This window comes from Dermacentor variabilis, chromosome 4, assembly GCF_050947875.1.
Source record: "Dermacentor variabilis isolate Ectoservices chromosome 4, ASM5094787v1, whole genome shotgun sequence".
In the NCBI taxonomy this organism is placed as follows: Eukaryota; Metazoa; Arthropoda; class Arachnida; order Ixodida; family Ixodidae; genus Dermacentor; species Dermacentor variabilis.
Genome location: NC_134571.1, coordinates 20,962,845 through 20,977,611, shown reverse-complemented (window position 1 = coordinate 20,977,611; position 14,767 = coordinate 20,962,845). Strand labels below are relative to the sequence as shown.

The 14,767-nt window shown below is 43.8% G+C and overlaps 1 protein-coding gene across 1 annotated transcript in view; it reads left to right on the top strand.

Moving 5' to 3' along the window:
• The window catches only part of LOC142578763 (transmembrane protein 185A), a 41,101-nt gene that overhangs the window by 3,913 nt on the left and 22,421 nt on the right, over positions 1-14,767 (top strand). Inside the window, exon 4 of the mRNA XM_075688312.1 lies at positions 8,705-8,788. Coding sequence (XP_075544427.1) covers positions 8,705-8,788 — 84 coding nt within the window. The remainder of the gene's footprint in view (positions 1-8,704; positions 8,789-14,767) is intronic.

The window sequence follows — 14,767 nt, the reverse complement described above, 5'->3', positions numbered from 1 at the left end:
AGGCAGAAACAATTTATTAAAGGAAAATGTTGAAGCATGCAAACACTGGATGCCGCAAGAGTTAAAAAGGCGACGAGATGTACAGGTTGGTGGGATTAGAAGCTTTCCATGTAGTTGAGGAAAGTTATCATATAGTCGGTGGAAAAGGCACAGCTTTGCAACTTTCCGATGGAACACCAATGGTTCGAGTCCTAAGGATGATTTAATCACGCAGATGCTTTCTTCATGGGTGTACCTGAAAGTGATGAATCTAGCGGCATGAATTTGTATTCATTCTAAAGTGGTAATTAAGCAAGCTTGGTGTGTGCTCCAAATAGCTGAGGCATATTCAAGTTTACTTCGAGTGAAAGTTTCATAAGCTAGTTTTTGTGTCAATGAGGGGCACAGGACAAGTGTATGCGTGACATAACCAAGTGATTTAGTAGTGTCAGTAGCCAATTTTGTGATATGGTCTCACCAGGTCAACTTGCTGTTAATAGTGATACCCAGATAATGATATGATTCAATGGTGGATATGGCTGTCAAGCTTAAAGAGTACGGGTAATCCTTGTTAAGAGTGTTTATGGATATCTGCATAACTTTACATTTGGAGATGTTAACTTTCTTTAATTAATTGGAACACCAGGTTTCTATTAAGTGGAAGTCTTTTGTAAGCATTGCATGGTTGGTTTGGTCTGTAATGTGGTGATAAAGTACACAGTCGTCTGCAAAAAGCTGTATAGATATAAAATGCCGTTAGGAATGTCGTTTATGAAAATTACAAAAAGTAGGGGACTGAGGATAGACCTCTGCGATACTCTGGAGATCACGCTAGTAGTGGCTGAATGATGATTTCCGACAGTTGTGTACTGGAAGCAATTATTAAGAAAGCAACAGATCCATGACAATGTGAGAGGATTGAGACTGAAGCATGAAAGTTTAGACAAAAGTCGCTGATAGGGAACACACTTGAATGCTTTGGCAAAGTCTAGGTATATGACGTCAGTTTGAAGTGATGAGTCTAAGTTCAGGTGAAGTTGAGTAATAAATTCAAAAAGCTGTGTATTGCATGACAAACCAGGCCGGAAATCGTGCCGATTGTGAAAAAAGAAGGAATAATCACCGAGATGACATGCTATTTGCAAATACATTATATGTTCTAGGAGTTTACAGGCAATGCTTGTTAGAGAAATGGGATGATAGTTCAGAGCGGCTGACTGACTTATACACCGGTACCACTTTACTAATTTTCCAGTCATTTCGAAGTGAACTGCTGGTAATGGACTGAGCAAAAATTATTTGTAATATTAGACTGGAAATTTCTTTCGTGCCTTTTAGTATCTTAGCAGTGATGTCATCTGGTCCGTGGGCACTAGAAATCCTTAGTTTTCGATGAGTTTTATAATGCCTTGAAAATTAATTGTAATAAGAAGCATGAGGGGGAAAACAGAAGCTGGGAAAGTCAAAGTCCCTCAGTTCAGACTTGCGAGTGAAATCAGAAGAAAAATATGAGTTGATTATGTCTGATTGCTGATCAAGTGGCACGTTGGAACCGTCAAGTTAAGTCAAGGAAATGTTATTGGAGCTATTGTTTAGTTTCAGAATATTCCAAAATACAATACCTACTCATGGCTGGAATGGCTAAAGCAGTGCAAAAATGCTGCAGACAGAAGGGCAGAGGTAAGGACAAGACAAGCACTATTTTGCTTGTGCAGTACTTTCTTGCTTATGCAGCAGTCGTCTCATCTTTGCCTCTGCGTATTTTTCACACTTTGCCATTCCTGTAAATCGATTTCGACTCGTAAAATATTCTTTCTGAGCTTTGTTTACATTTCCTTATTCCACTGTGTTGACATGGGGTGTGCTTGCTGGTAAATTTAGTCTGCTTACTTTTGAATGTGGTGTAACTTTTTATATCGATTAGCAGTCAACTAACTTCAAGCAAACATAGTCAGAATCTATGACATGTATGCAGCTGGTGCAGTAATATTAAGCATCATTGATTGCAATTTCAGAGTCAAGTGACTGCAACTGATGACAAGGCAAAGCTTCGTGCCCCATAAATTTATAATTCTCTGCCATCACATGGCACCCCTGCACCGTCATAAGTGATGTGATTTTTAATGTGAATAGCTGGATCAGGGAGGTCAAACACCTTGCGGTGTATATTGTGAACCCACTACCAGTGAGACCCTGATTATGTGCAGCTGTACTTGGCATCTCAGCGTAGAGCGCATATTTAGCTGCACGGTGAACTAGCCTTGGAGGTAGTTGATAATAGTGGAGGCTTTTCGACACCGTGTCACTTTGATTCCGGCTGCGGAGTTTAATCTCAGCAGAACAACGTGTGTGGCATTAATTTGGGCAGGAGAGACTTGGGGTGGGAAAATGTGTTAAGGGTTTGGTATCGGGTCCCATTGGGCAGGTGTGCAGTAGGTTTCGGGTCCCATCGACAGGTAACCGCGAAGATGCCTTTCGAAGGTGGACTAGCGGTTGTTGCTAACGACTTGGGCCATGCGCACCGGTAGGATATCATTGTATAATAATGTGTATAGCATTCTTTTCCTACTTCCGCCATTGTTATCTTATCCATCTATCATTCTAGCCTCTCGTGCCGACCCAGTGGCCCAAGTAATCTACCTGCTTGAGCCATTGAGTGGTTGCTCCTGGTTATGATGCCGTTGTGGTTGTTCCATTGTCGTCATTCTATCTTCATCATATCTTACTCTCGTCATGCTGTCGTCATGCCTTCTAGCCCGATCCAGTGACCCAAGTTGTTTAATAGCTTGGGCCACAAGGTATGGGCTCCTGGGCCGGTATAACATAAAAAGTTGCAGTTTTTCCCCAAACGCGAAGCATCGATTGCGATGGCAAATCAGCAGACAGCAATACCAAGGAAGGATAGTACTTTTATTGGCCGTACCAACTTGTAAACATTCGCTTGCAAATTAAATTAACAAGCATAGTGTCAGCGCACACAGCAAACATGGAACACATCACACCTGATGACCGCGGACACCTGCTGTCAAAATGCTGGCTTGAGGAAACGCGCCAGCAGCAGCAGCAAGCGAAGCAATCTTCATGCTGTATATTGCTTCAACGCAAAGTGAGCGCCAAGAATACACAGCACACACAAAGCTACGAGCCGCCGATGCACTGAGACTCTGTCCCTAATGCAGATTGCTCTCAAGATAAGGCCGCGTGACTGTGCACAGTCGCCACATGCACAATTGCAGTCGGAGTAGAACGCCGCCTCCCCCCAGTTGCCTTGCAATGTTGGGTTCCTCGCACGCCACAGAAGACGGCGTGTTTCCTCTCTGCTTCCGTCCCTTTCGTGCGGGCGAGATTGAGCCACGATCTAAATCTCCCCTCGCACATTTTCACTTGCACATGCAGCGTAGAGCACGCGGCGATGGCGTTATTGCCGTTGGACGGAACCTCACAGCGACGGTGCCACTGCCAGCAGAAATGTGCTTGGAGTGTTCATATAGTTGCTATCGCAATAAAACTGGCCCTGGTCAGGATGGGGGGGTTGTGGTCGCTGCTTCGCCGTCATTCCAGCTTTGTTATCGGACACTTGTCATGCCGCCATCATCATAAAATCGTCCTGCATTCGTTATCACGCCACCTTAGTAATGCCACTGTGTTCATTCAGTGCTCGTCATTCCGGCTTTGTGATATGTCTGTCGTCATGCTGTCATTGTCAGACCTTCTACTCAGACCCAGTGGTCCAAGTTACGTTGCCAAATACCTTAATCCACTAGGTATGTGTTCGGGGTTGTGATGCCGTTGTGGTCGTTAACATTGTCGTCATTCCAGCTTTGTCATCGGACATTCGTTATGCCGTCGTAGTTAAGCTGTGGTTTTGTCATTGCCATTACTTCAGTAACGTCATCCAGTCGTCATGCCGTCGTCGTCGTATTACCTGTGTCGTTCCATTGACGTCAATCTCTCTGTGGCATTTCACTGTAATCATACTGTCGTCACTCAGTTGTGATTATGCCACCCTAGACTGCAGCACACGAAAAAAAAGAAAAAAAGCCGCTTTGCACCAGCCAATGGGAGGGGCAAGACGGGTGCTCGCCTTACATGTGAGGCCCGAAATCACCCTTTCGAAAAGCGGCGAGAGCAGCCATTCTGTTCGAGTGGCACCATTTTGAGCTGGTGCCAAGTGCGCACAAAGAAAACATAATCAAAATAAGCCTAAGATGGCGACTGTAGCCACGCCACATGGGGGAACTTTGAACAAATTTTGCCTCCCATTGAGCGTTTTGTCACTCTCGTGGTGTTTTGCAAGCTGATTTTTTTCTATTTGCCAATCGAAAGCAGTGTTAATAGTTTGAGGGTGGGTGCTTTTTCTGGCATTTTTTACCAGTGTAGAACTGGCATCCCCCCTTCAATATTGACATCCCATTGTCATCATGCCGTTGACGTCAAGCCACCTTCTTTGATCTATCAACATCATTACTTGTTCATTATTCTATTGTAGTAATGCTTTAGTAATTAAATTGTGATCATGCTGCCATTGTCATGCCATCATTGTCATTGCGTCATCGTCACATGCCATATTTACTCGAATCTAATGCATACTCTTTTTCCGATAAAACGGGTCCAAAAATTATGTGTGTGCGTTAGAATTGAGTATGACCTTAAATCTGGGTTACGATATCGCCATACGGTGGCGCCACTTGCATGGGTGCCACCATTTTTGTTTACAAAAACAACCAAGCGCCAGGAGCAATTGCTTGCACTGGAAACACGTCATGGCTGCCATCTTTGTTGATCACCCATTTGAAGTGGCAGGCATGTTGCTACCAACATGTGATGGTGGTTTTTGCACACTTAGTGCAGTGCGTCATGTGCACCTCGATGAGAAAAATGCAGCAAAAACAAGTAAGTCCACATCCCAATGATGTGGAATTGTTTATGGCTCTTGAGATGGCAGTTGCAGTATGGAGTGCCACGCATTGGGCCGTGAATCAGCGATGGTTCAGGAATACGCATCCCTTGCATACACTGGTTTTGGTGCCATCTGCCACCTGACAGGCATCGCATGCGGATTTGGCGCCAGACGTAGATTTGCGCGAAGGGGCCGTAATTTCGATCGATTGCCTTCAGTTATATGAGGTACGATGACTTCCACACTTGGCACTGGATGCAACGGCGCCTACGGGCGACGTGCGCTGGAGAAACGCTGCTGCACGCATGGAGCACTGTTGGTCTGCGTCTGGTGCCGAGTGATGCAAAATCTTGCAAAAGTGATTGTATCTCTGAAACCAATTGACCAAGAATACTGCTCCACGGCAGTGCTGCCACTGCTGATCAGTGCATGCTGCGTACTTTGTACTGTCGCCAATGCGACTTTATATCCTCAAGTAAAGCTTGCCAAAGTAGGCTAACAGAATTATGACAGTAAAATTCCGTTCTGAAACAAATTACCTATTTGTGCTGTCTCATTTTGCAACAATGAAATTCTCGCGAATGCAAATTTTTCGCATTCCCCACCAATTTTGTTATTGCGAGGTTCAACTGTACCATCATGTTCATGACATTATCGTCACTCAACTTTGTCATCCGACTCTCATCATGCCATTGTCATCGTCATACAAGTTTGATGATACAGTGTCCTCATGCCATTGCATTCAAACACTTGTCGTCATTCCATTGCCTTCATGCCGTTCTCATGTCATCGTGGTCAGGATTCTGTAGCGGTAGTTTCATTGACATATTGAAACTTCCACATGTAACAGCCGTAATGCCGTTGTCATCATACAGGGTCCATTATGAAAGTAATGCGCATGGTTTTATTATGATGTGGCTATCCATGGCAGCGTGGTAAAACCGGTCGGGAAATATTGCGAGGGTTCTGCCCTGCCAAAGCAGCCAGTCGCCAGTTTACTGCGAGTTTGCTTTGTAGCAATTTCTACGATTGCAAATGCAAATGTCCTGCAGACCTGCAAATATGCAAGGTCTGCATAAACCTTGTGCCGAAAGTGTTGACGGAAGATCAGAAAGAACTTGAAGTTTTGCTCTGTCAAATATTGTTGGATTTCATTAAAAATTAGCCGGAATTTCGTCTCCGGACACTATTGTGACGGGAGACAAATCCTGGATGTTCGAGTACGACCCAGAATCGAAAAGCAGAGAAGCGAGTCGCACAGAAAATCATTCCCCCGCCCCTAGAAAGCGCGAATGAGCAGGTCTCGCATCAAAACGATGCTCATTGTTTTCTTTGATGCCCTAAGAATCGTCCATTTTGAGTTTGTACTGCAGGGAGAAACTGTCAACTCAGCCTTTTACCTGGAGCTGCTCATTAAATTGAGACGCCGGGTCGCAAGTGCGAGGGCTGACGTCAAAGACACGGTCAAGCTCCACCATGACAATGCCCCCAGCCACATGTCCTTCGTTGTTACCAACTTCCTTGCCCAGAGCAATACCCCGGTGATCCCCTATACCCCTTACAGTCCCGACTTGGCTTCGTGCGACTTTTTTTTTGTTTCCCCGACTGAAGAGAGTGCTGAAAGGAAAGCATATGGAGACTGTGGAAAACATCCAAAAGCATGTTACAACGTTCCTGAGAGACATTCTCGTCGAGGACTTTCAGGGTGCTTTCCAGGCGTGGCAGACACGTCTCTGCAAGTGTATTGATGCAGGGGTAGAGTATTTTGAAGAATTTTAGCCATTTGTACAGGTTCGGTCAATAAATCTATTTTTTCCGAAAAAATGCGCATTACTTTCATAATGGACCCTGTACCATTGTCGTCATGCTGTCGTTTCACCATCATCATCACTTCTGTATTGTCATCCCCTTGTCATCATGCTGTTGTCATCATACCACTTTCATCCATCCGTTTACATCATTTCTTGTTCACAATTCTATAGTAGTCATGTTTTTGTCATTCAATTGTGATAATGACACCGTTGCCATGCCGTCATTGCCACATAGGCAGTGTAATTCATCCTTTGTCATACTGTTGTCATCACGCCGCCTTGATCGTGCCATCATTGTCATTCCCGCTTCTTCATCTGGTTTCATCATACCATTGATGTTGTGCCTTCAGTGTCCCACCATCTTCGACATCTGATTCTTGTCATACCATCATCGTCATACAGGTTTCGTGATACAGTCATCATCCCACTGTTGTGATCGTCTTCATCCCATTGTCTTCATGTCGTGGTCATGTCATCGTTGTCATGCATTTATTGCCATGTCGTCGCTGGGATGCCATTGTGTTTCGTCGTCATTGTAACTTTGACATCCGGTTCTTGTGATGCTGTCGTCATGTCGTTGTGGTCATGCCATTGTTGTCATGCTGTCATTCCACCATCGCCATCACTTCTGTATCGTCATCTCATTGTTGTCATGCCGTTTTTGACATATAACTTTCGTCTATCAAATGATGTGATTTCCAGTTTGTCATTCTATCGTAATCATGCTGTTGTCATTTAGTTGTGATTACGATGGTGCTGTTGTCGTGCCATCGTCGTCACATGTATGCTATCACGCACTCTTTGTCACACCGTTGTCGTTATGCCGTCTTGGTGGTGTCGTCAGCGTCATTCTCGCTTCTTCATCCGATTGTCGTCATGCCGTCATCGCAATACAGTCGTCATCATCTCCACCCTCATGTCGTCACATTGCTTTCATTAATCCATCGCTATAATTTATGAATCTGCATCTCATTGTTGTCATGCCAATGTTGTTATACACCTTGTCGTTGTACACTGCCAATTTTGAAACACCGTGGCTTGCGATTCCATAAAACTACGACGATCGCTTCGTTTACCATAGCGTTCAATTCGCACACCGGAAGCAGCCGATTAGAAGCCGTTAATGCATTCAAACCGATTTCTGACCCATTCCTTTGCGGCGCGACTCTCAATCAACATCATTCCTTCGTCATTTCATCGTCACTGCGTCAGTGTCATACAGTCATAGTCCTACCTCCATGCTTATGGGCGTCCTTGGCAAGTAAGTGCCATATCAAAGTGGGATGATATTGTGGCTATATGTGGCCTATAGACAAAACAACAAAACTGTAAGAATTAACATTACACCTGTTAAATAAACGTGATTTCGTGGATATAATGTGTCACTACATTGCTTGATTTTTTTGTTTCTGCTTTTGCTGGAAGCACTACTTAGCCATGATGGTTGAAGAAATCCACTCTGCATCCATCATGTTTACTCTACTGTACAAGTAATAAACAAAAGTGATAGGGGTTAGGAAAGTTAAAGAAAAGGGCAGACTGCCTTTTGTGCATAATTCTGGGCTACTGGCTGCCTCGGCAGGAATAATATTTGGCTCTTATGTCCAGCACTGTGTTACCTTAACATATTTACGTACAAATTTATTATCCATATTGAAAAGATGTTATGGGGCCCATTCAATATATATTTCTTTCTAGAGTGTCTAATTTTATAGTGCACTGTGCCATCTTGTCTCTTTAGGTTTTCAATCTATCACATGCTTTTCTTGTACTTGGGATGACTGACTCTTCGTGAAAATAAATTACCTTCAACTTGCTATATAGAGGCCTTCTGTAGTGTGGCATTTGTTTAAGGAACAGTGGTTTCTCTCTATGTGTGTTTCAAGTGTTTGTTTTCTGCACATTACTTGTACTTTAGGAGGGGTTGGCAGTTCTCTTTGTTGAAACTGGAATGGTGCAAGAGGTTGCTTCTGGGAAGTAAACCATTTTTGTTATCTTGTTTTTCTTCACTCAGCTGGAGCTCTTCTGTTCTGTGAACGTACTGCAGTTTATATTCCTGGCTCTCCAGCTCGACAAGTTCATCCAGTGGAGCTGGGTGGTAAGTTCTTGACCATGGCAGCTGTGCTGCCTGGTGTTTGCTCTGCTTTAGTGTTATGATATTGTGATTTTAGTATTGCAAGGCAGTGGATATATCTTCCGCAAAAAGGACTTTCTTATATACTGTGCAACTTTGCCTTTTAATTCTGGTTCTTTTTTTTTTTTCTGTCACACCAGTTTTGTCATACACAGCTCTGTCAGCGCTGTGAATGCTTGAGCAGTGATGATGACTGGCTGCAGTGATGCAAATGTGAATTGCTAAAAATTTATAACAATGAGCCCTTGTATTTGAAGGGGGCCTCACCAGGTCTGGCCATTTTGAACTGACAAGCGCAGTGCATGCAATGCGTGCTTACAATTGTGCCTGCAAAGTATTACACTGCTATGCACTGCGAAAAGAGCTGAAATTTCAAACCAACTCCCCTGTTAAGCTGTCGTGCACAGAGAGAAGGAAACTCATTTTCTACAGTGTTCCAGTGCGCGATCATACTCTGTCATCTGCTTGTGTCTGCCTCAGTGTTCGTGTAGGACTGACTTATGCCGCTAGTCAGTTGTTCTTGTGCGCACCGCGCAAGGTTGTGCGCTATGCGAAACAAGACAAATGCAACAGCTCGCATGCAAGACCGTCAGCGAAAGTGCGTCGCACAGCAAAAAACGAAAGGGGGGGGGGGAGAGAAAAAATGAAGGCGGTGCCCGTGATGTATGCGTACTGCGATCCTCCAGCTTTGGTATGGGAGAACGCAGGGAAGGAATTTCTCTTGTGGAGGCTAGACTAAGGCAAGTGGACAAGGTGTCTGTGTGTGTGGTGACGCTCGCTTCCTGAGATCATGGGTTTGCGGCACTGAAATATTTCTGTCTCTGCTATTAATGAATCAATTTGAAAAATTCTTGCGGTAGAACGCTCCCTAAAGGGCATGTAACAACTTTCAGCATATAACCAAGATTTGCTATGTGTCCTGTTGATGGGCCCTTTAAGACCATGTAGTATAGTGTAAATTTTTCTTACCACCAGTTTTCAGCCTATAGAACTTAGTGTGATCGTATGCTGTCGATGGGTAGTCACATGAAACAAGAGCTGCCGATGCTGTGCTTTTTCGAAAGTGGCCTGTTCAGCATAGTTCAGTGTTTGATTCTGGCGTCAGCAATTCACAGTTTGCAATGCCTTGTCTAGCTAAATTTTGTTTTGTTCATGGTCGTTTTATGATAGCTGTGTTGTTTATGTGAGCCCAGCTTTAGAAAGACACCAATGTGGCTTAATGGCGTAATCCTTCAACTTGTGTAAACTATATAGCTTTTGAACTGAGATGCTGCTGTTTGCACTATGCAAATGTGTTGTTTCTTCAACAACAATGAAGGCTACTTGTTAAATCTATCACACAGTTTTCCCACAAACTTCTATGCATTGTTTTTTTTTCCAGAGAACTACCTAATGACCAGATGTTGAGGTGAATCCATTTGGTTTGGCGCTTCCTTCTTAAAAGCTTTCATTCCATGTAAAAAATTATTCTTGCAGGTCTCTTCCTTTTACAAACCCGACCAATATTTTTGTGAGTGCTATAAAATACCGTATATACTCATCTAGTGGCTGCACTCTTGTAACAGCCACACCCTTGTAACAGCTGCACCCAGAACTTTGTAAAAAATAATTCCCCCAAAAATACATTTAAAAATTACCTGTTTATAAGCCACACCCTTGATTTGTAAAAAAGATTGGCAGCGTTATCTGTTGTGTGGTACGAGAATTCTGAAGCTTCTTTTTTGTTAGTCGATGGCAAAACAATGTAGCCGTTCCGAGTTTTTCGTTGTCTCCAGGTAGCAAACACACAGCCCCTGAGATTTAGTGGCTGTCTCAGAGACGCTGCTGTCTCTGGTCTGTGAGGTGCCACCATTTATTACAGCTGGCAGGTGACGTGCTACGCGAATAGTGAAGAATAGCCAGATCCAGTATAAGCGAGTACTCGAGTTCAATAAAGGCAAGTACCACTAAAAATATTTGCGAAAAAAAAAAGTCTTTTTCTCTGTGTAATGACTGTATCCCTGACTTTCAGCCCAAATCTTGGAAAAAAAGCCTGTGGCCATTGCACGAATATATACGGTATTGCTGTGGCCTTCGTGCTTTTTTACTATGAGGTCTGCACACATGCCTCAAGATGCCCAGTTCGGTCAGTTGGTTAGGATTCATTGTAAGGTTCGTAACAGCACAACACAAGGCATGGACAAAAGGAAGGTAAAAACAACACTGCGCTGACTCTCAACTGATATTTTATTGAAGAGATGTCTAACATACATATATATATAGGTGCCAGTTCAAAAACCATGAGATGCACGAGAAACAGAGATACATCAAGGCAACTGTGATGAACTGACGCACAATCAAGAGGGGCATAGGTAATGTAATTCCTTGTCTTGAAGAGTGACAGATGGTTCGCTGATGCATGCATTGTCCCTAATTTTTATATTGTAAGCCTCAGTGACTTCTGTTGTCTATTGGCTTGCGTATTTAGAAATGACATTAGTTTTTTTTTAAATAGGGGTGACAACTGCATGACTTGCAGTGCCCTGGGAGATGAAGTGGTGCAACCCCTTGAAGAGATAGCTCATGCTCGCTAAGTCGAGCATTCACGCAATGGTTTGTTTGTTCCACATACTCTCTACCACAAGATAATGAAATGGCATACACAACCTGCTTAACACAAGTAATGTACCTGTTTACATGTTTGGCAGTGCACTTCCCCTTTACTTGCTTATCCTTCAGCATATTATCAACTATCCGGCATATGCAAATCATCTTATGTTTTGCAGAAAAACAAAGATCGATGCTGTATCTTCAACTGGTTTAAATTTCACGTACGAACTGCCAGATGACAAAGGAATTAGATTCCTTGACTTACAACTAACCTTTCATGACAATGACCATGTCTGCTGGATGTTTTCACCCCGGACTAAAAATGCGCTAATGCCGTATGATTCCAATCAGTCTAAGCTAGTCAAGAGGGGTGTAGCGGTTGGACGCCTTCTGGACGCGGTGCAGAAGAGCTGCTGCCACCGCATGGTGTATAGCCTGAAACAGCAGGTTGAGAGGTTGCTTGCAGCACGTTTCCCTCTCTCAGTCATTAAGGCTGTTGCTGAAGCCAGTTTGCACAAGTAAAGGGTCTAGCAAGCCAGAAGTCACCGACACCAGAGTGAAAAAAGCAACTCGAAGTAATACCATACATTCATAAAATCTCCCACAGCATTAAGAAGGTGGCGGGAAGGCAAGGTGTAAGCGTTGTGTTTTCTGCACCTTGCAAATTGGCTAGCTTGTGCGGGAGGATTGAAAATGAGGGGAACAAGAGAGGGGCCTGTAAAGTTAAACATGTGACACCCTTCATCAAGTGCAACACTGGGGTTGTTTACCACATTCCGTTGGCTTGTGGTAAAGTCTATATAGGCCAGACAGGTAGGTGTGTTAACAAGCGCTTGCAAGAACATAACCTATCCTTAAACGGAGACCAGGCAAGCAATTTGACGGTTCATTACCGTGGCTGCAATAAGTGCAAAAAAAGTGCGCCATTGTTTGGTGGTGTGACCATCTTAGGGAAGGGCAAGACCAGATACGAACGCAAAATCTTAGAAGCTTTTCACATTGAAAATGAGAAAGAAAATTGTGTCAGTGATATATCTTTGTGTTTAACAAACAAGGAACGTCCTTACCTATTGAGTAGGTAAAATATTAATAAAGAACTGACATTCATGCACAGGTCTTGGGAGGAGTAGAAGTTGCGCATGCGTCGGCTGTTTTTCACATGGTAATGTATCTTCGAGGTGTTATATGAGCACATGTCTTGGGACGAGTTAAAGATGTGCATGCATTGGAGGTTATGTGCGGCGATGTAAATTTCAATAAAGTACAGTTGAAAGTCCAGCGTCCGTCCGTGTCTAACACCTTTTCCTTGTGTGCGCGTCCTCTGTGTTTCGCTGGTACCCCCTTTTTCAAGTTCTTCAACTGATATTCTTAAGCCCATGCGCCAACTTGTGTAGATACGGTACTACAGTGAAACCTCGTTAAACTGTAGTTGGCCGGAGCTCGGAAAAAGTACGTACTAAACGGTAGTACTGCTTAACCAAAATGGCATGAGATCGCCCGCTTACCTGTCAAAAGCGGAAGAGAGAGTGTGATGAAAGGGGAAAAAACATGCAGTATTTATTTACTTCACGTGACAAAAGTGTTATTTTCGTTTGATGCCACGGCGGCCTAGCACCGATGACAGTGGCCTCAAACTTACTGAAGCTGCGAGCCAGCTTTTCAACCAGCCCCCTCTTCTCGGCAAACACTCGCATTGCAGATTCCTCGTTAGTGTTGCATATTCTCCGTGCACGGGCGTGGTAGCGTTGCAGAAGTCACGGGGCACCTTTTCATTGTGGGGTGCTGTTCTCGTCGCGACGATTGCATTCGTGAGGCGGACGTAACTTGCAGCTTCTGCCACTGTCAGGTCTGAGTCACCCATGCTGTCACTTTCCATGTCATCCTTATCACTGTCGCTAGGCGACACTTCGGCAAAACAGAGGCAACGATGGCAAAAAGTCGAACCTCGCAGCCAGCATCTCTTTGCGGTCGCAGCAGCGCTGCCGAGCAACTTCTTCACATTCCAAATGCCACACATCGTAGTCAACAGTAGACAAATGTCGCGTGCCAGCGCCGACTTCTTCGTGTCACGTTCTACAGCACGAACAAGGTCTAATTTTTCTTCTGTGCTGAGCACCCCGCATCTTTTTTACCTGAGCTTCGGCATGATGCGAGTCCTCGCTTACACGACGCCACAATTCTCTCTGGTACGGCGCCGAAATGATGTTGATGTGGCTTCACGCGCAAACGCGCAGGGCGCTTGGAGGCCGTTGTTCAGATCTCTTAGGCCTGTTGTTCTATTGGGCCACCCACTAGAGACGAAGCAGCGCCGTGTTTGCATGACGAAAAGTGGAAACACTACGTGTTAACCAATACGCACGCAATAAGCTGGTACGGTTTATGCGGATACAAAACACATTATGTTCAATGGCCGCTGAGTCGGGGATTTGACTTTACTGCTTTTAAAACGAAACTACTGTTTAAGCAGGTATGGTTTAACGATATTCTACTGTACTGCTTTTTTCCTCTAATTTAGTTTTACCACCTTGTTAATTGATGCTCTTCATGCCACGAACCATACTTTCGCACACAGATGAAATAATCACTTTGGGGTACCAGCGTCCAGTGAATGATTGACCTGATCAGAAAAAGCAGCCTTGGACATATAAAAACACGACTTCTTTAGTGCAGAATTTAGGATAGTCTTTGCTATAGCCCTCTTCACTACTTTAGAGTGACCGGATTTATAGTTCAAAATGGCCTTAACAGACCTGGAATCATATTTCCAGCACCCATGATTTTTACCGAAGGTGGTTGATAATCTGCAGTTGATAATCTTTAGGGACTTCGAAAGTAAAATCAAGGCCCATGCCGCACTGCCTGAATACCATCAAAATTTCATCAACCTTGGGATGAATGTCACTATTAAAAAATATAATGAAATCATCAACATAGTGGAAAACCTTACTGGAAAGCTCAGCAAGGTGGCCTTCTAGTTGCCTATCAATATAAATTAGAAAAATATTACTAATGATGGGAGCTACACACGAGCTAATGCATACCTCCGATTTTTGTGCATAAAACTCCTCTCTTATAGAAGACTCCCTCTCCATGAAACGAAGATAGATCTCAAGTAAAAGGAAAGAAGTTTAAGAAAGGCTTCTATTGATATACCGCAACCAACCTTCCTTTTGTCCGTGTCTTGTGCTGCGCTGTTACGAAAATTCTGCACACATGTACTGTGGGAGTTTAATGACTTTTTGGGGGTATGTGTTTCCCATGGGCCTTGTAAAAAAAAAAAAAACACACAACTTCAATTTTCAAATTTTGTTCGATTTATTTCCAGAGGAATGGAGGAAGGCCCGAAGAAAGAAC